We start from the raw sequence: 14,983 nt of genomic DNA, 5'->3' as shown, positions 1-14,983 counted from the left end.
GCTGAAACAAAGGGACCATTGCCGGCTCAACTAACACGCCGAGGATGCGTTCGACGAAATGACCTCATGTGGACTGCGCTCCGACCGCTTCGACGCGCACACTTGCTCAAAAAGTTGCGATCTTTGCGTCCATCGTCAGCCCGCAAGCCACATCCGTTGTGGATTGAGGTTTCAGGACTAGAATTTGTGAGGGAGGAAGGAAATGGGGATTGGGGTTTGATGAGTGGGGACGAAGAGGACGAAGAAATGACATCGGAATGTAATGGAGTTCCCCGTTTTGTACCCGGCCACAGTGAGGTGTCCGTGCTTGTGGGTCTAGTTCGCATGTGGGTCCAATAGATGAGACGGAGTGTCCGTGAGGATGCCACGTATGGTGAGAAAGTTTTGAGTATCGTAAACTCCGTCCGACCGAAAGAAACTACAAATAGTCCCCCCAGACGTCGCTTCACCTCGCGCCTCAGGCGGCGATGGCTCGAAAGAGGCCGTCCGAGGCGGCGCCGGCTCCGCCGAACCTGGACTTCCGGGCGCCGGGGGATGACGCCTGGTACGAGGTGCGGCTCGCGGTGGTGGAGGACGTGGAGGGGGAGGCGGCCCTCCGCGTGATGTACTGCAACTTCTCCGGGGCGTTCGACGAGCTGTACCCCGCCGATCGGTTCGCGAGCCTGAGGGAGTTGGAGGAGTTCGCGGGGAGGTTCCGGCCCACGTCGGTCCAGCTCCAGGACGAGGAGTGCCGGATGGTGGTCGAGGGCACGGAGTTCTGCGCCTCCCACACCTTCGGCGACCGCGATGTCCGGTTCTACGACGCCGTCGTCGAGTCCGTACGTGCCTCTTCAATCCCGATTTCTCATCTCGATTCCTGTCTTATTTGCGTTCCCCTTTCTTCTCTGAGTGGGGAATCGCAGCCGCATTCCTTGTTCTTTGTTATGTAATCGAGCAAAAATCTCTTGTTGGTAATTCGTGTTCTTAAACGGTTTTGCAAATTTCGATCCCGGAATCCTTATTATTGCATCAAAGAATGGTTTTTTGCTTCTTGAACTCGCAATGTTGCATGTCGAGGTTGGTTTTTGGGGGGGATTTAGCTCCGGAGAACGTTTTTTGCTCTCTTTTTTTCACGCAGATTCGGCATGTTGCTCGTTGGTTCTCGTGATCCTGCTAATTTGGTGGTAATGATCTTTCTTTATTAGGATTTGTTGCCCTGCCAAATGTCTGGTCTGTTCGATTCCTGTAAGAAACGCCTCAAACAGTGGATTGGTGTGAGTTCGTCCTTTTTGTTTCTTGAATTTAAACTTCGGCAATGTAGTTTGTTTGTTTGTTTCTATGCGCTTTCATGCGCTTTGTTGGAAGCTTGTTTTCATCCTTCTATTCCTAAAAGAACAAAACTGCCATTTATTTGAATTGGACGCATAGAAAGAAGAACGCTCGGACAGTATTTATCAGTCAGCTGTCTTCTCATTCTCTTTCCTTAAGCTCCCTGGAAACCTCTCCCGCTTCCTCCTTCCCTCTCCTGCTCTCGCAGTCTATGTACGCATTTATTTGAATTGAGTGCTTCATGCATTATTGAGCTTCTAAAAACCATATGTTAAATTTCTTGTTTGCTATTTGGATGTGCAACTATGAATAATTCATGAAATATATATTTATTTGTATGCTCAAATGGCAGGTCAGGCGTTCAAAGCACAGATCAGTTAATGGTGAAGCCATCTGCAACTGCACATTTGAAGTCCTCTGGAAGCATGGCCCTTTAGCTGGAGAAAGTACACCAATTAATGTGCAAGATATATGCATTATGGAGCAGAAATGGCCACAGAACCCAACACTGGACCATTTCCTGGATATTGCAAGAAATAGGTTCGATGGAAATGACAAGACTTCAAAGCAGGCGATCGATCCGGAAAGATCTCCACTTAAGCCGGTGTTTGGAGAGAAAAACTATTATGCTTTCTGGATTGATAATCTTGAGAAAGATCTATCACCGATCACTATGAATGATTTCATATATGAACAGACATCCTTGTCCTCTCAAGTAGAGCTATCTTATAGTGTTTTACCAGTGATGTCTTGTAGTGGAATGGTCCTCTTAAAGACTGAGAAAGATGCCAAGAAATTACTTGACTTTCTACTTGATCCTGCTCACATTGTGGTCTCCTCCAGGGGAAGGTGAGAAGCCATCTTCTTTTTGTATAATGTTCTTGCAGACTAGAAGTTTTGTCTTATTTTTCATGCTTTGCTTATGGTGTAAATATATCTTTAACATGATTTCTAAGGATTTGTGAGTTGACTGTTCTGTTAACAGTCTGATGCTGATATCGTAAATTTTAATGACCTAAGCTATCTATTCTACATGTTTGGTGCTTCACAACCCAACTATCTAAGCTGTTTTGTTTGTATTAAATTGGTGAGAGTTTTTATGTTCAGGTCTCATGTTTTATGTTATTGGCGTTTAAATCTATGGCCTTTGAACAAAACAAAGTCATGTTTCTGATCGATCTTTTTCTGGTTTTTTGTAGACCCTGGTTTGTCAGAGATGATTGGTGTCGAAAATTTGAAGGCACAATGCCGAGATATGAGGTCAGTTTTATGGTTTAATGTCGATTTAACATCGTTCCTTATGCTTTAGGTCTATTGAACTGAGCTAATGTTGTGCACGACATATGACTCTCGCGTCACGCTCATGCATAATGTGACACTGAACTCATCATTCCAATGACCATCAAAGGTGTGGTCTCTTTTGATGACTCCAGATATAAACAAATTTAATGGCCTATACCATGACACTGTCCTAAAAATTGTAAACTTGAAGTGGATATGTGATTTGCGATCGTGAAAATGAACTTTGATGCATCAAGATGATGCAAATTCAACTGTTAGACTTTGAAAGTTTGCTTTCTACTATGTTGAGAATATGGTAACTATGTCTAGGTTTTGAAATGGTAGCTCTTTTAGCACAGGTCAAAAGGTCAAACAGAGTTGAACAAGACTCGAGCAAATTGAAGTTGGCGTACAAGGGAACCAAAGAATACGAAAGAGCCAAGGAATTGCAAGGCCTACGTTGCGAGTTTCACAACCATTTAGAGTGCATATACCGAAGACTGGAATCAGAGGAGAGAATACTTCTAACTGGGAGAGAATGAGATAAGTTACCAATAGCTTCTTGATGGTTTCACCAAGCGTTTTGCAATGTTTTGATGATTGGATTGTGAAGATACCGATGATGGCCTGTGAATCTCTAATATTATATTTGATTGTATTATTGCAAAATCGTGCTAACATACTTGGTTTGTTTTCTCATGTTATTTTGCTGATCAGCGAATTCATGAGCTTGTATGTGTTGGGTTGCAGGCAATGCAAACCCTATTAGTTTTTTGTTGCCAAATCCACCATGGAACAGGAGACGCATGAGTTGATTTCGTTACCTGTTGAGAAATCCACCATGAAGAAGGGGAAAGCTTTGGAATGACGGCCACTCTGTCATCATGCACGAATCAATAAAAAGTTGGCAGAAGCAATGGTTTGTTGATGTACGTACCCAAGTGGTGCCTGGAAAACAAAATGAAAAAATGGCTCCTGTTGGCCCCTCTAAAGGACAAATTAGCCAAAAATCATGTCAGAGAAGAAATAAAGAGATCACTCACCTCATCAATCTCAGTCTCGAAGTGCAGCAAGTAGAATGGTCTCTGCAGCTGAACTTGTGTTGACTTGAGATCATCTGACAACATACACAGGAAAACATGGTAACATGGCAACAGTAAGAGGAATCTGAGAGAAGAATCCCTAAAGCTTATTGGTACCCTCACAACTAATGATGAAGGCCTACGAGAAAATTATAATTGAGTTCATATATTCAACTACATAAAAGCAGCTACTGCTACTTTCAAACTTTGGTATCAACATTTCATGTAAAGCTCATAGGCACTTGGAGATTTGGAATTACATAAATGAATAACGATGTAGGTATATACTAAATTGTTGAAGATAATTTGAAGGACACCCAGATATTGAAATTTATGGACATCCAGCTGTGAACTTTATTGATGAAATATAAGTTAAAGAGGAACAATACCTCTTGCCTAAACAGTACATGCACATTCTCTTTCTTAAAGTCAGGTTGGAAGATTTATGCTAAAATATAGGAAAAATACAATAGTACATGAAGGATGTTTGGTAGGCCTTCTTCCCCTGAAGATGACAAATGCATACTTGAATTGTCCTGCAACCACACAATTAATTCATCCACAACCATGGCTCACCAGACAAACTACTACAAAAGTTCTGTAAAATATAAGTTGGTCTATAAAGAGGAAATATACATGACGAAAGCCTTGTAAATTGATAACAGACTTGGTTCACAACAATGAACGCATCAATCCTGCATGAGACCTGCAAATGGGGTAAACATGATGATGCAATGGTCAAATGAAGTTTCACATTCATAATGATACATTAGCCTACTAATTCCTTTAGTTGCAAAGTAGAATTTAATGAAGAACGAAATCACTAGTTAAAGTCTGCAAACTATAAAACAATGGAGCAATTGACACATGAATATGAAGTCGGGAAGTTTCATATTTACACCTCCATAGTAGCTATGCCATTGTAAACAAACCCTAAATTACACCCATGTCATCAACTTTCATTACATTTCATTGCTTTAGTTCTTATTGATGTTGGCTATATAGAGGGTTTACATTAGCCAAAATTCAAAATATTCAAATTCCCTCATCCTATTTATACATGTTCCAATTCTTCCCAATCACTAAAAATCAAAGAAGAGGAACATAATAAGGAGAAATGAGAGGAAGGTATGGAGAGAAAAGGAGGAGAAGAGAAAGAGGAAGGAAAGAGACATGGTAGTGCATGGAAAGAAGAATGGCTACTAATAAAAAGATAAATTTTTTTGGTCAACGATCATTACTGAAACTGCTACGTTTGTTGCACTTGTCAAAACATAACAGGTTTATACATACAATATATTTAAAATTTTTAAAATTTATATATGAAACTATTATCATCTGGAAGGCTCGAAATGCAATTTTTATTTAACAATAAAACATGAAGTTTCCACTAACAATAAAAACAAGAAAAGATAAGAAGAGTAAAAGCTTCTAGTCTAAAAACATTGTCCCACCTATCTCTGTGTTTCAGTTTTTCTTTTACCTTATACATTGTTTAAATTTCATAATCTTCATCATAAATTGTCCTTTTCTTCTTTTTGTTTAGTAATACAGGAAATTTCTACCTAGTAGCCTTTGGATGGTAGCACGTCCAACCTCAATAAGAGCAGAACTTATCTTAGACACACTTCAGTGTATTCTATGTATAAATTTTTAATTTTCTGAATTCTGGCTTGCTAAAACTTCTGGACTTGACGACACATACAAGTCGCTCTTTTTAGTACTCGCACATAAATAAATGACACTGGATGTTACGAATATACAAGACTTTCATACAAGTATATTTTTCATGTTTCAGTTAACAAAATGATGTTCTACATTACTAGCCAATGGAATTCAGCATGCTTGTGTTCCAAAATATTCTCCCACAGAAGTGATCAAGAGATACTGAACCTTACCAAACTTGAAAATGCTTACACGAGCTCTAAGACAAGTGCAGAAGCCCCCCCACCACCATTGCAAACACCAGCAACTCCAATTGTGCCACTTCTATGTCTCAGAACCTGTTAATATAGACAAAGTTCATAAGTGTCCCTTCTTAATACCAAATATATGTACGTGACTAGAAAAAAAAAAATCTGTGATAGAAGCCCAGAAAGCTCGTGGGTGTTCTTTTCTGATAGCTACCACAATTAAATTTAAAAAAAAAACACAATTAAATTATTAGTATCTGAAAGTTATTATAATTATACATAGAAGAAAATTACAATTATTGATGTTCCAAGAGGCATATTAAGAAATGAGAATATAATGTCAATTCAAGCTGTGAAACATACCCCCAGCAAGGTAACCAGAATACGAGCTCCACTGCAACCTAGAGGGTGCCCCAAGGACACAGCGCCACCATGCACATTCACTCTCTCCTGCACAGAAGCATCAGACAAAATAAGCCATTCAATGATGCAACATATAACTAATCCCTAGATGAATCTCAGAAGGGTAAAATGAAGCAACAGTAGTTGACTGGCCAATGTTGCTGGCACAGATTTTCAAAAGAAAATAAAAGCTAATGGTCAAAAGGAACCATGGTCCAAACACGAGGCAAACAATTATGCTTACAGAAGGAAGTGAGAGAAGCTTCTGATTTGCTAGGGCAACAACCTACAAATAAAGACAACATTTTAGGCTGCAGGTAACGTGAAAAAAGAGGCAGGAGAAGAAGTTAAATATACTTGAAATCTGTAGACCCATACTTACAGAGAAAGCTTCATTAATTTCATAATAATCTACTTGAGAAGCCTCCAAGCCAGCACTTGAAATAGCTTTCGGAATTGCAAGTGCAGGTGTTGTTGTGAATAATTCAGGGGCCTGCATAAGAAATATCAATATCCTTTTATCATAGCAAAATCTTTTTAAATAAAAAAGGGGCATCTACATAATTACATATTTCCGCAAGTTCTCAAACATGGAGAGAGCACCCATGATATGCATTAAATATGAAAAAGGAGTTTCTGATTTCTCTGTCTATACCTGAGCAGCATCAGCATATCCTCTGATCTTTGCAACCACTTGCAATCCTAATTCAAGAGCCTTCTCCCCGCTTACAAGTACCAAGGCAGCAGCACCATCACTACAGCACAGATATTTGATCAGAAATTAGATGCCAAATTATATCTAGTAAAGTTCCTAAACTTATATCACAATGAGTTAAAACTCAGAATATGCATGAACTACAACAAGTGACAATCAGATATAACATATTTATATAACATCACATAAAAAGAGAGAAAGAACTTTGGCCAATATGTTAATTATGCATATAGAGTAAATGTGCAATATACTAGCTATCAGCAAACAAATATTAGTAGTCGGTGGAAATTCATAACATCACTTAACCGAAGTTTCAAATCTAGCAAATGACCCAAAAGAACAACAAACAGCACACAAACAGTAGCACGTCTACTGAGTTTAGATAGTAAGGTCTTCTTGAAACTAAACATTTTTTTAAAAAGGTAATGAACTAAAACATGCTATAAAATATAAATAACAATTCATCTTTTAACAAATAAGAAAAGGCACAAGTATTTTAGCCCTTAAAAGTAGAACAGACATCATAACATTGATTTATTACCCACATGATAATTGAGATACAATCTCCAAATAAGAAAAAAGATGGCAAAGCGTCATGGCAAAAAAAAAACATAATCTAAATCATCAAGAAGATTCTAGTTACAGATATATCACATCAAGGAAAATGGACCAAAATTTGGATTGCTTGTTTCGGTATTTACTCGGAGGAAACAATAAATGACAAAAATGGGTACAGTTAGAGTACCTTATACTAGATGCATTTCCGGCTGTCACTGTACCACCATTCTCCTTGAAACTTGGTCGAAGCTTCCTTAGTTTTACAGGATCAAACTAGCCAAATTTAAGAAAAAAATATTCTTATTATGACAGTCATTGGAAAATTTACAAATATGTACAGATTTAAAAATATTTCTAAAAGGTAAAAGAAAAAAGATAAGAAACTATGCCTAAATATGTACAGTTAAAAAGAAGTGAAGAACAATCATTTCCTTATTTCAACTTCTTTGCCTTCAAGCAGAGATTTTGCTTACTGAGCCTGTTTTTCTAAATCATTTTTCTTTATTCTTTTTAATGATAGAATTGCTTCAAAGGGATTAACATAATAAGCTTATGTTAGCAAAATAGACTACAAAGTCTCATAATCCCTATATTCTTAATTTGGTCACACCGGCAGAATTTAATCACTGGTTGTCACCTAATATGAGATAAATGATTATTGATGCAAAACACATCCATTTTTAACAAAAAAATAAAATTATTTTCAGCTGTAACTGGTCACATTCATATTTTGTATAAGTGCAGTGACTTACCTAATTCTTGCTTACATGTAAATTAAGACAGAAGCTATAAAATTCTAACAATGCCAAAAGTTGATAAATAAGCATTTTCTTTCCACTGGCATAATTAATTGGCCATGGATCATGTTAGAGTTATTTGAGTATTCAACATTCTAACAGAGATATTGTGCTTCAATTTTCTTGCACTAGTTGTGGAGGCCCATAAGTTGTTTACATAACAAGCTTAACTATGTAGAGCTTCTCTCAACTAATAAAGGAAATGGATTCCACAACTGCACTACAAAGCATGTAAAATGTTGCCTTGCATTTGAATGTATTTGGCCCCACTTCTTAAGAATCATACTTTTTCAAGACTTTCATCCTTGTCAATAACTACTGATGGTTTTCCTCTGCCTGCAGAAACTTCAACCTGCAAAGCATGATAACAAGCATCCTTAGTAAACTTTTGACCGGTAGATTTCCAGTCCCATTTATCAGAAAGAGAGAATTCTAACTGGAGCAATTTCCCATGTGAAGGCACCACTGTCCCGAGCAGCTATTCCACGCTCATTGCTCTTAATAGCATAACCATCCTAAAGAAGCATAAGGGAAACGAAGGTCACACTTAGATGAAATTTAGATGTATAAGATGGATCATATAATCATATTATTTAGTTTGAAGTAACTAAAACATACCACCAAGTGAGGACAAGTCAGGCATCCAATTAACTCTAGTGTCTAGAGTTGTTTAAAATTGGCAAGATTTTGAGCCAACCCTGCTAAACTATCATCTTGACCATATAGTGATCTTAGAGACAGTGGACAAGTTAACAGAAAAGGTAAAAATGAATGTGTCACATTCTAGACATCTTAGAAGATAGTTAATTTTTTGGCTCTTGGATAACAAAAAAACCTCTTAATCCTAAGAAAGTATGAAACAAAGTTAAATATAGTTCCTACAAATGATTATATTATTAAGTATAGATGAAATAATATCTTATTAAAAGAGATAATAAGAAAAAGATGTGTGAGATCAGTATCTCAGAGCCAAGGATTTATGCTGTAGTAATCCACAGAAATGTACAGAATAAGACATCAAACAGCAAATAGGCTATCTGATTAGGAATGCCAGCTGCTCACCACTTGTTCTGGGTGGACGTCCCTGCAATGTGTCCAGCCCAGTTTTGGTGGAAAGCTTGGCCCTTTGGGAAGGTTTAAAGAGAGCTCAGTCAATGCCAATCTCCAGAATTCTAATAGTACTTGATGCTCAGCAGATCATTAATTTTGTCAAAGGAGCTGCTGAGGTTCCTTGGTTTCTTGAGGCTTCCATTTCCAATATCTGAAGCCTGCTTAATTAATTATCTACTGTTGACTTCTCTCACCTGTCTAGAGAGCTCAACTATGTTGCTCATAGGGTTGGTTTTCCTTTTCAAAAAAGTCAAAAAGGTAAAAGGTTAGAAATATTTTGGATTTTGGATAAACAACAACCACTAAGCATATCTGACCTGTCCTATATTGGAGAAACTGATAGTGATGGTTGTAACTATGATAAATGGAATAGCATGTTAGTGTCAGGTAAGCCAAAGCACGTGAATAACCTAGATCAAGCCAACCTAGCAAGTTAATTCATTAACCCATACTGACCCATCCTCTCATAACTCACCCACAGATCAGGAATTTCAGATTGTAAAATTTTACTTATGCAATTTATCTTTTTAATAACCGCAAGAGAATATAACGGAGTGTAATATCAAGATTCTTAAAAAAGAGAGGTCAACTATTGAAATACAACTTTTGATATTTTTAGAGGAACCTTCAGCTTTCTTGAAGCAGTTCCATTGCCATTTGGCCTTAGAACTGATAGAATTAAATCTTGTTGGCCCACAATTTATCTGTTATATACATATTCCTCCATGACCTGCTTATTGAATATGTTCATCTCTGAATATTGCTAAAAGTTTTCTTGTGTTCCTTCATTTATTATATGACTTGACTGGAATCTTCAAGAGTTACTAAAACAAAAGCCTTCCACTTGCTTACTATGTTAGTAATGTCACCTGTTGACCACCAATAGGTTTTCCCACCACATTTCATCGCCGTAAACTCCAGGACTCATGTATTTTACTTATCATCATATTTCTGGTGTTCTGTCTTTCTATTATCATCTTATTTATTCTCCATATGTTTCAGGAATTCTAGAAAACTTGTTTTGCAATCCAGCACAAGCCAAAACAGGCTCATCTTGGATACTATGACACCTGAATTTGTTACTTTATCACTTACCTAATGAACATTAAAAGTTACGAATACTTAAAAAAAAAATGATCATTTGAAACATTCAACTGTACATGTTGCCATGGAATTTATAGGATTACAAGATCTCTGTTACTCTATATGTTAATACAATCAAAATTTTACATCACAAACATGATCACATAAAATAATAAAAAATATATATACGTAAGAAACAGGATATATGCTTCTCAAGAAAGAATGCATCTAAGAATCTCACCTGTTCTTCTCTTGTTATTGAATGATGAACAGCACATAATTCAGCACAATTTCCCATGGCAAAGTCATTATATACGTCCCATAAACCATCCTTAAGCATCCCATCAACAATAGTATCATGACCAAATCGAGATCCTTTTCTGCATATTTAGAGATTGCAGAATAATTATTGGAGCCAAGATTAGTCATATTAAGGCTAACTAATACCTGCTATTCCTTTAAACCAAATTGAGTAAAAGTTTTGCCACAATAGCAACAGTGCCAGATTAAGATCAAGAATGTAATTTGTTCAGGTCTAAATGCAACTCCTATGACTTCTAATACAGAGAAGCTCTACATGCCAATTCATACATCCCATCTTTCTGTCACTATAAGTGTACATATCTACATAAGATCAAATGATGTTTAGCACAGGTTAACACTGCACGAGTTGATGATAGAACCAAAGAACATGGTAAAGAGCATGGAAGGAGGTTGTGAGACCCACATATCTGACCCATGCCCAACCATATTTTTAAACCTGGAATAAAAGTTCTGAAGAAGAAACATCTGAGAATTTAATATAATATTTTTCTTTTTCGTTCTATGATTCTCATATACCATCTTTCACAGAAACAGTATATGTAAGAAACATCCCTTATTAAAAGAATCAATACGTTATATTTAGTGATTTCCCTGTTTGTCATACAACACCTAGAGGTAGTTCAGAAAACATTATTAGCATTCCTCAACATTAGCAAATTTATACATAAAAGAAAAAAGTAAATGCAACAGAGGCCTAACACCTTGCTTCTGCAATATACTTAGGGGCATTCGACATGCTTTCCATGCCACCAGCTACAACTATATCATTAATACCCAGCTGGATACTTTGTGCTGCCAGCATTGCAGCTGCAATTCAAAAATATAAATATGTTATTCATGACAATTGTCAAAGCTGTATACTAAATATGATTAATTATACCCTTCATTCCAGATGCACAAACTTTGTTTATGGTGGTGCAGACAACTGTATTTGGTATTCCAGCGCCGAGAGCAGCCTGCCTAGCAGGAGCTTGACCAAGATTCGCACTCAGGACATTGCCAAAAAAGACTTCTTGTACAAGTGCTGGATCAAGGTTTGCCCTTGCAAGAGCATCTATGTAATCAGGACAATATTTCAGTAGGTCCAACATGTAAAGAAAGTAGAGAAAACAAAAAGGTCAGAGAAAAATTAGCTTTGATCATACGCTTGATTGCAATAGACCCAAGTTGTGTTGCAGACAAAGAAGACAGAGCACCAAGAAACCCACCCATAGGCGTACGCGCAATACCAACAACACATACATCTGCCCACAAGATGAAAGCAACAAAAACAAGATATAAATGTCACTCACAGGGATAAGGACCAATCGATCCCCTGACATATGCACATACGACACATACACACACGTATCACATATTACATATATATATATATATATATATATATATATATATATATATATATATATATATATATATATATATATATATATATATATGTCAAAATTAGCATACTCATACACTCTTAAGAGACTACCTGAAGGTTACATCAGTTAGTTTGATCTCTTTGCCTCTATCCAAGCAATGGGCCTACTTATATAAGTCAAGCAATACATACTCGTTTTTGTTGCACAAATTGCAAGTGACCCTTCGTCCTCTGACCAAAAAGTATCTGTTTTGGCCAAGTAATCAGTTTTTCTCTTACTTTAAAAACATCAATTGTAAAAGTTGCTCAGTTGATGAGGGTTTTCCATATATCTACACAAGTTCTTATTATATATTTAGCCCCTAAAAACTTATATATCACAAAGCAGGCTAGAATCTTGTATTCCATTATTGTTAATTAAGACTCATTAAGTACGTACTATCAGTACTCCGCAAATGACAGTACTATGCGATCTATCTACTGTCAATGATCGAAGTACTTTATCATTATATAATAGAAAGAAAAAACAAAAGATGAATGCAGAACATTGGAGCTCAAACTACAGCAGGAATAATACATAATACGCAAAGCACGTATACTATCTTTTCACGCAAGATGTGCATCCTACAAATCCTGAAGCATAAAACATCAAGTTCGCTTGCACCTACTAAAAGACTAAAAGGAGATTTTGTTCAGCAAAAGGTCACATACTGAATCCCTGATTCATCTAATGGTGGTTTGCATCATGACTCCGGCCAAATTTTTTTTAAGAAAGCTAAGAGAAATACTTTACAAAAATAAAATGTTTTCAACAGCGTCTTAAGTATCAAAACTGGTGTTTGATAGATTTATACCTCTTGGCTTTATCTGCTCTGAAGCCATTTTATGATGCCGTGAAAAAATCCAAAACGCGACCAACTAAGCAGCCTAGCAAAAAAAGGAAGCCCAAAAAAAAAAGGTCAAAGATCAACGTATGACTGATGATCAGGACAAGCACCACAATTTATTAATGCAAGAAAGAGTCCCAGGAAACCAACTAAAAGCAATATATTAACATACAGAAATCTTTGGGGAAAATAGTCTAAAACGAAGAGACAAGCGAAAGGCACGAATCGATTTACCAAACGAATCTCAGTCGGGAAACTTCGAACAGACGGAAAGAGAGGATCAAGAATCAGTATTCTCCTCCTGACACCGCACGATAACAGATCGAAAGGGCAAGGAAACAAAAAAAAACAGATTAGATCGCGGCCTAGATAGAGAACGGACGGTGCTATGGAGGAAAAGAGGAGGGATCGATCGGGGTTTGGTGGAAGAGGATACGACGCGAGAGGGGAGGAGGAGGAGCTCACCTGCCGCTCCTCCGGTTATTTCCGGGCCACTCCTTGCAATGGGAAGAGAGAGAGCGGAAAAGAAGCAATGAAGGCTTACAAATAGTGGGTAGGTGAGGAGTACATCGCATCATTGTTTTCACATTTGCACCCCACGCATCTTATAATTACAAAATAGGGACGGAGTTATTGGTTTCTAATTAAGGATTCGTTAGCAGCTGATTTGGCCGTTGGTTGGTGACGTCATCAAATTAGTTTTTGTTTAACAAATAAAAAACAGTTCTTACATCTCTATCCTTTCAAAAATTTGACAATAGCATAGTTATTTTTTCAAAATTTTAATATATATATAAATAAATTTAGATTTTAGACTATCTTAAACTCATTTAGAATGAAGATGTTATATGCATCCTGTAATATTTTTTTATTTTTTAAGTATTTATGATATTATATTTTTTTATTACTATGATATAAATTTTTATATAATATTTTTTATATTAAGTGATTTTATATTAGAGGATTAATGTTAGGGATCTCATTATGAATATTAGAATTTGGATATGACTCGTGAAAGTTTATGTGTTAAGTAGATGAGAAAAACATGAAAATAAAAGAGAAAAAAAGAGAAAGTGAATTATACATGTGTCACTAGCTAAATAAAAGAGTGTCACCCATCCTTGCTAAATTGTTAACACCTATGCCTCATTATTATGTGCTTGTCACATTGTGATATCTTGTATTACTTAAATACTTGTAATTAAAGAGAAAAAGTAAAAAAAAAAAATTATCAAGTTAGAACATCGCTGCCCTCTACTAGTGTAAAGGAATAAATGAAAGGGAGGAAAAATAAGTAAAATATTCTTATCTTAGCTTGAGGATTTTGGACTAGTTCAACACTTTTGACAATTAGCTTTTTTAAGACAAATATTTTATCTCATGTTTCTTATTTTCATATTTATGGATAATTCATAAAGCTTCACCAATATCTGATAGTATCAACCTCAATTGAGTTATAATAAATTTGTAATACTGAAATCTTAAGAATTTTGACCTATCTATTTTTTAAAAAATTATAATATTTTATATAAAACTTAAATTGAGTAAACTCTATTTTATTTAAAACTAAATTCTCACATCTTTTTGTCAATGTGAATGATGTGAAATATAATTGTCTATCCAAATATTTATTTTAATTAATATCTTGAATTCTATAAAATATAGATAAAATAAGTTGATCTATTTGTCTTGTTTTGATTATAGTGTTTTGTATAATATTCTAAATTAAGTAAAAGAAAATTGGATATAAATTAGACTCTTATATCTTTCATTTAATTAAAAAAAAATTGATATAAGTAAAGATCACGAGCATGACACTAAATATTATTATAATTTGAAGCAACATATTAAGAATCTCTTAAAAAAAAGAAAGCTTAAGTATTATATGCATAGGGTTTGAGAACCTTGCCGAAGGCCATAGCGGTTCTGCCTCCGACAAGATAATATCTCTTATCACGATGACTTTGACCCCTTCAGTGGAAGGGGAAGAAATAGAAGCCAATATCAAATGTGGTAATAAGATCGGAGAACTGACGACCAAATGTTAAAGATAAGCTTGATGAGGATGTCATTTAGACCTGTTAAAACGTTGAGATGAGTATTCTCAAGGCAAAAGAAGATCTGAAAGCTTCGAGCAAGTTTGAGGGTCAAAAGGGT

The 14,983-nt window shown here is 36.2% G+C and overlaps 2 protein-coding genes across 6 annotated transcripts; one reads left to right on the top strand and one right to left on the bottom strand.

Annotated features, from left to right (window-relative positions):
* The first annotated feature begins 214 nt into the window (after nucleotides 1-214).
* On the top strand, nucleotides 215-3,288 carry LOC135629554 (uncharacterized). Its single transcript, XM_065137087.1, has 4 exons — nucleotides 215-818; nucleotides 1,661-2,157; nucleotides 2,508-2,568; nucleotides 2,949-3,288. The coding sequence occupies exons 1-4, from the start codon at nucleotides 468-470 to the stop codon at nucleotides 3,129-3,131; spliced, it is 1,092 nt and encodes a 363-aa protein (XP_064993159.1). The 5' UTR covers nucleotides 215-467; the 3' UTR covers nucleotides 3,132-3,288.
* Nucleotides 3,289-3,995: 707 nt separating this feature from the next.
* On the bottom strand, nucleotides 3,996-13,376 carry LOC135584405 (acetyl-CoA acetyltransferase 2-like). 5 transcript variants are annotated; one of them, XR_010493283.1, is made up of 16 exons: nucleotides 13,292-13,376; nucleotides 12,794-12,866; nucleotides 11,719-11,817; nucleotides 11,454-11,627; nucleotides 11,275-11,380; nucleotides 10,491-10,629; nucleotides 8,494-8,571; nucleotides 8,343-8,408; nucleotides 7,447-7,532; nucleotides 6,642-6,741; nucleotides 6,369-6,479; nucleotides 6,231-6,272; nucleotides 5,948-6,034; nucleotides 5,570-5,674; nucleotides 4,308-4,377; nucleotides 3,996-4,207 (listed from the first exon to the last, which is right to left on the bottom strand). XR_010493283.1 is itself a non-coding variant. In XM_065137084.1 (16 exons), exons 2-15 carry the CDS (start codon nucleotides 12,819-12,821, stop codon nucleotides 4,344-4,346), a joined length of 1,236 nt encoding a protein of 411 aa, XP_064993156.1. In that variant the 5' UTR covers nucleotides 12,822-12,866; nucleotides 13,292-13,376; the 3' UTR covers nucleotides 3,996-4,207; nucleotides 4,308-4,343. The 5 variants fall into 5 exon arrangements, 4 of the variants coding, with proteins under 4 accessions (XP_064993156.1, XP_018686696.2, XP_064993157.1 ...); XM_065137084.1 differs by having other exon boundaries at nucleotides 5,589-5,674; XM_018831151.2 differs by adding an exon at nucleotides 13,061-13,127 and having other exon boundaries at nucleotides 3,996-4,377; nucleotides 5,589-5,674; nucleotides 13,292-13,363.
* Between the last annotated feature and the right edge of the window lie 1,607 nt (nucleotides 13,377-14,983).

This window comes from Musa acuminata, chromosome BXJ3-1, assembly GCF_036884655.1.
Source record: "Musa acuminata AAA Group cultivar baxijiao chromosome BXJ3-1, Cavendish_Baxijiao_AAA, whole genome shotgun sequence".
Taxonomy (NCBI): Eukaryota; Viridiplantae; Streptophyta; class Magnoliopsida; order Zingiberales; family Musaceae; genus Musa; species Musa acuminata.
This window is presented reverse-complemented; position numbering and strand designations above follow the sequence as displayed.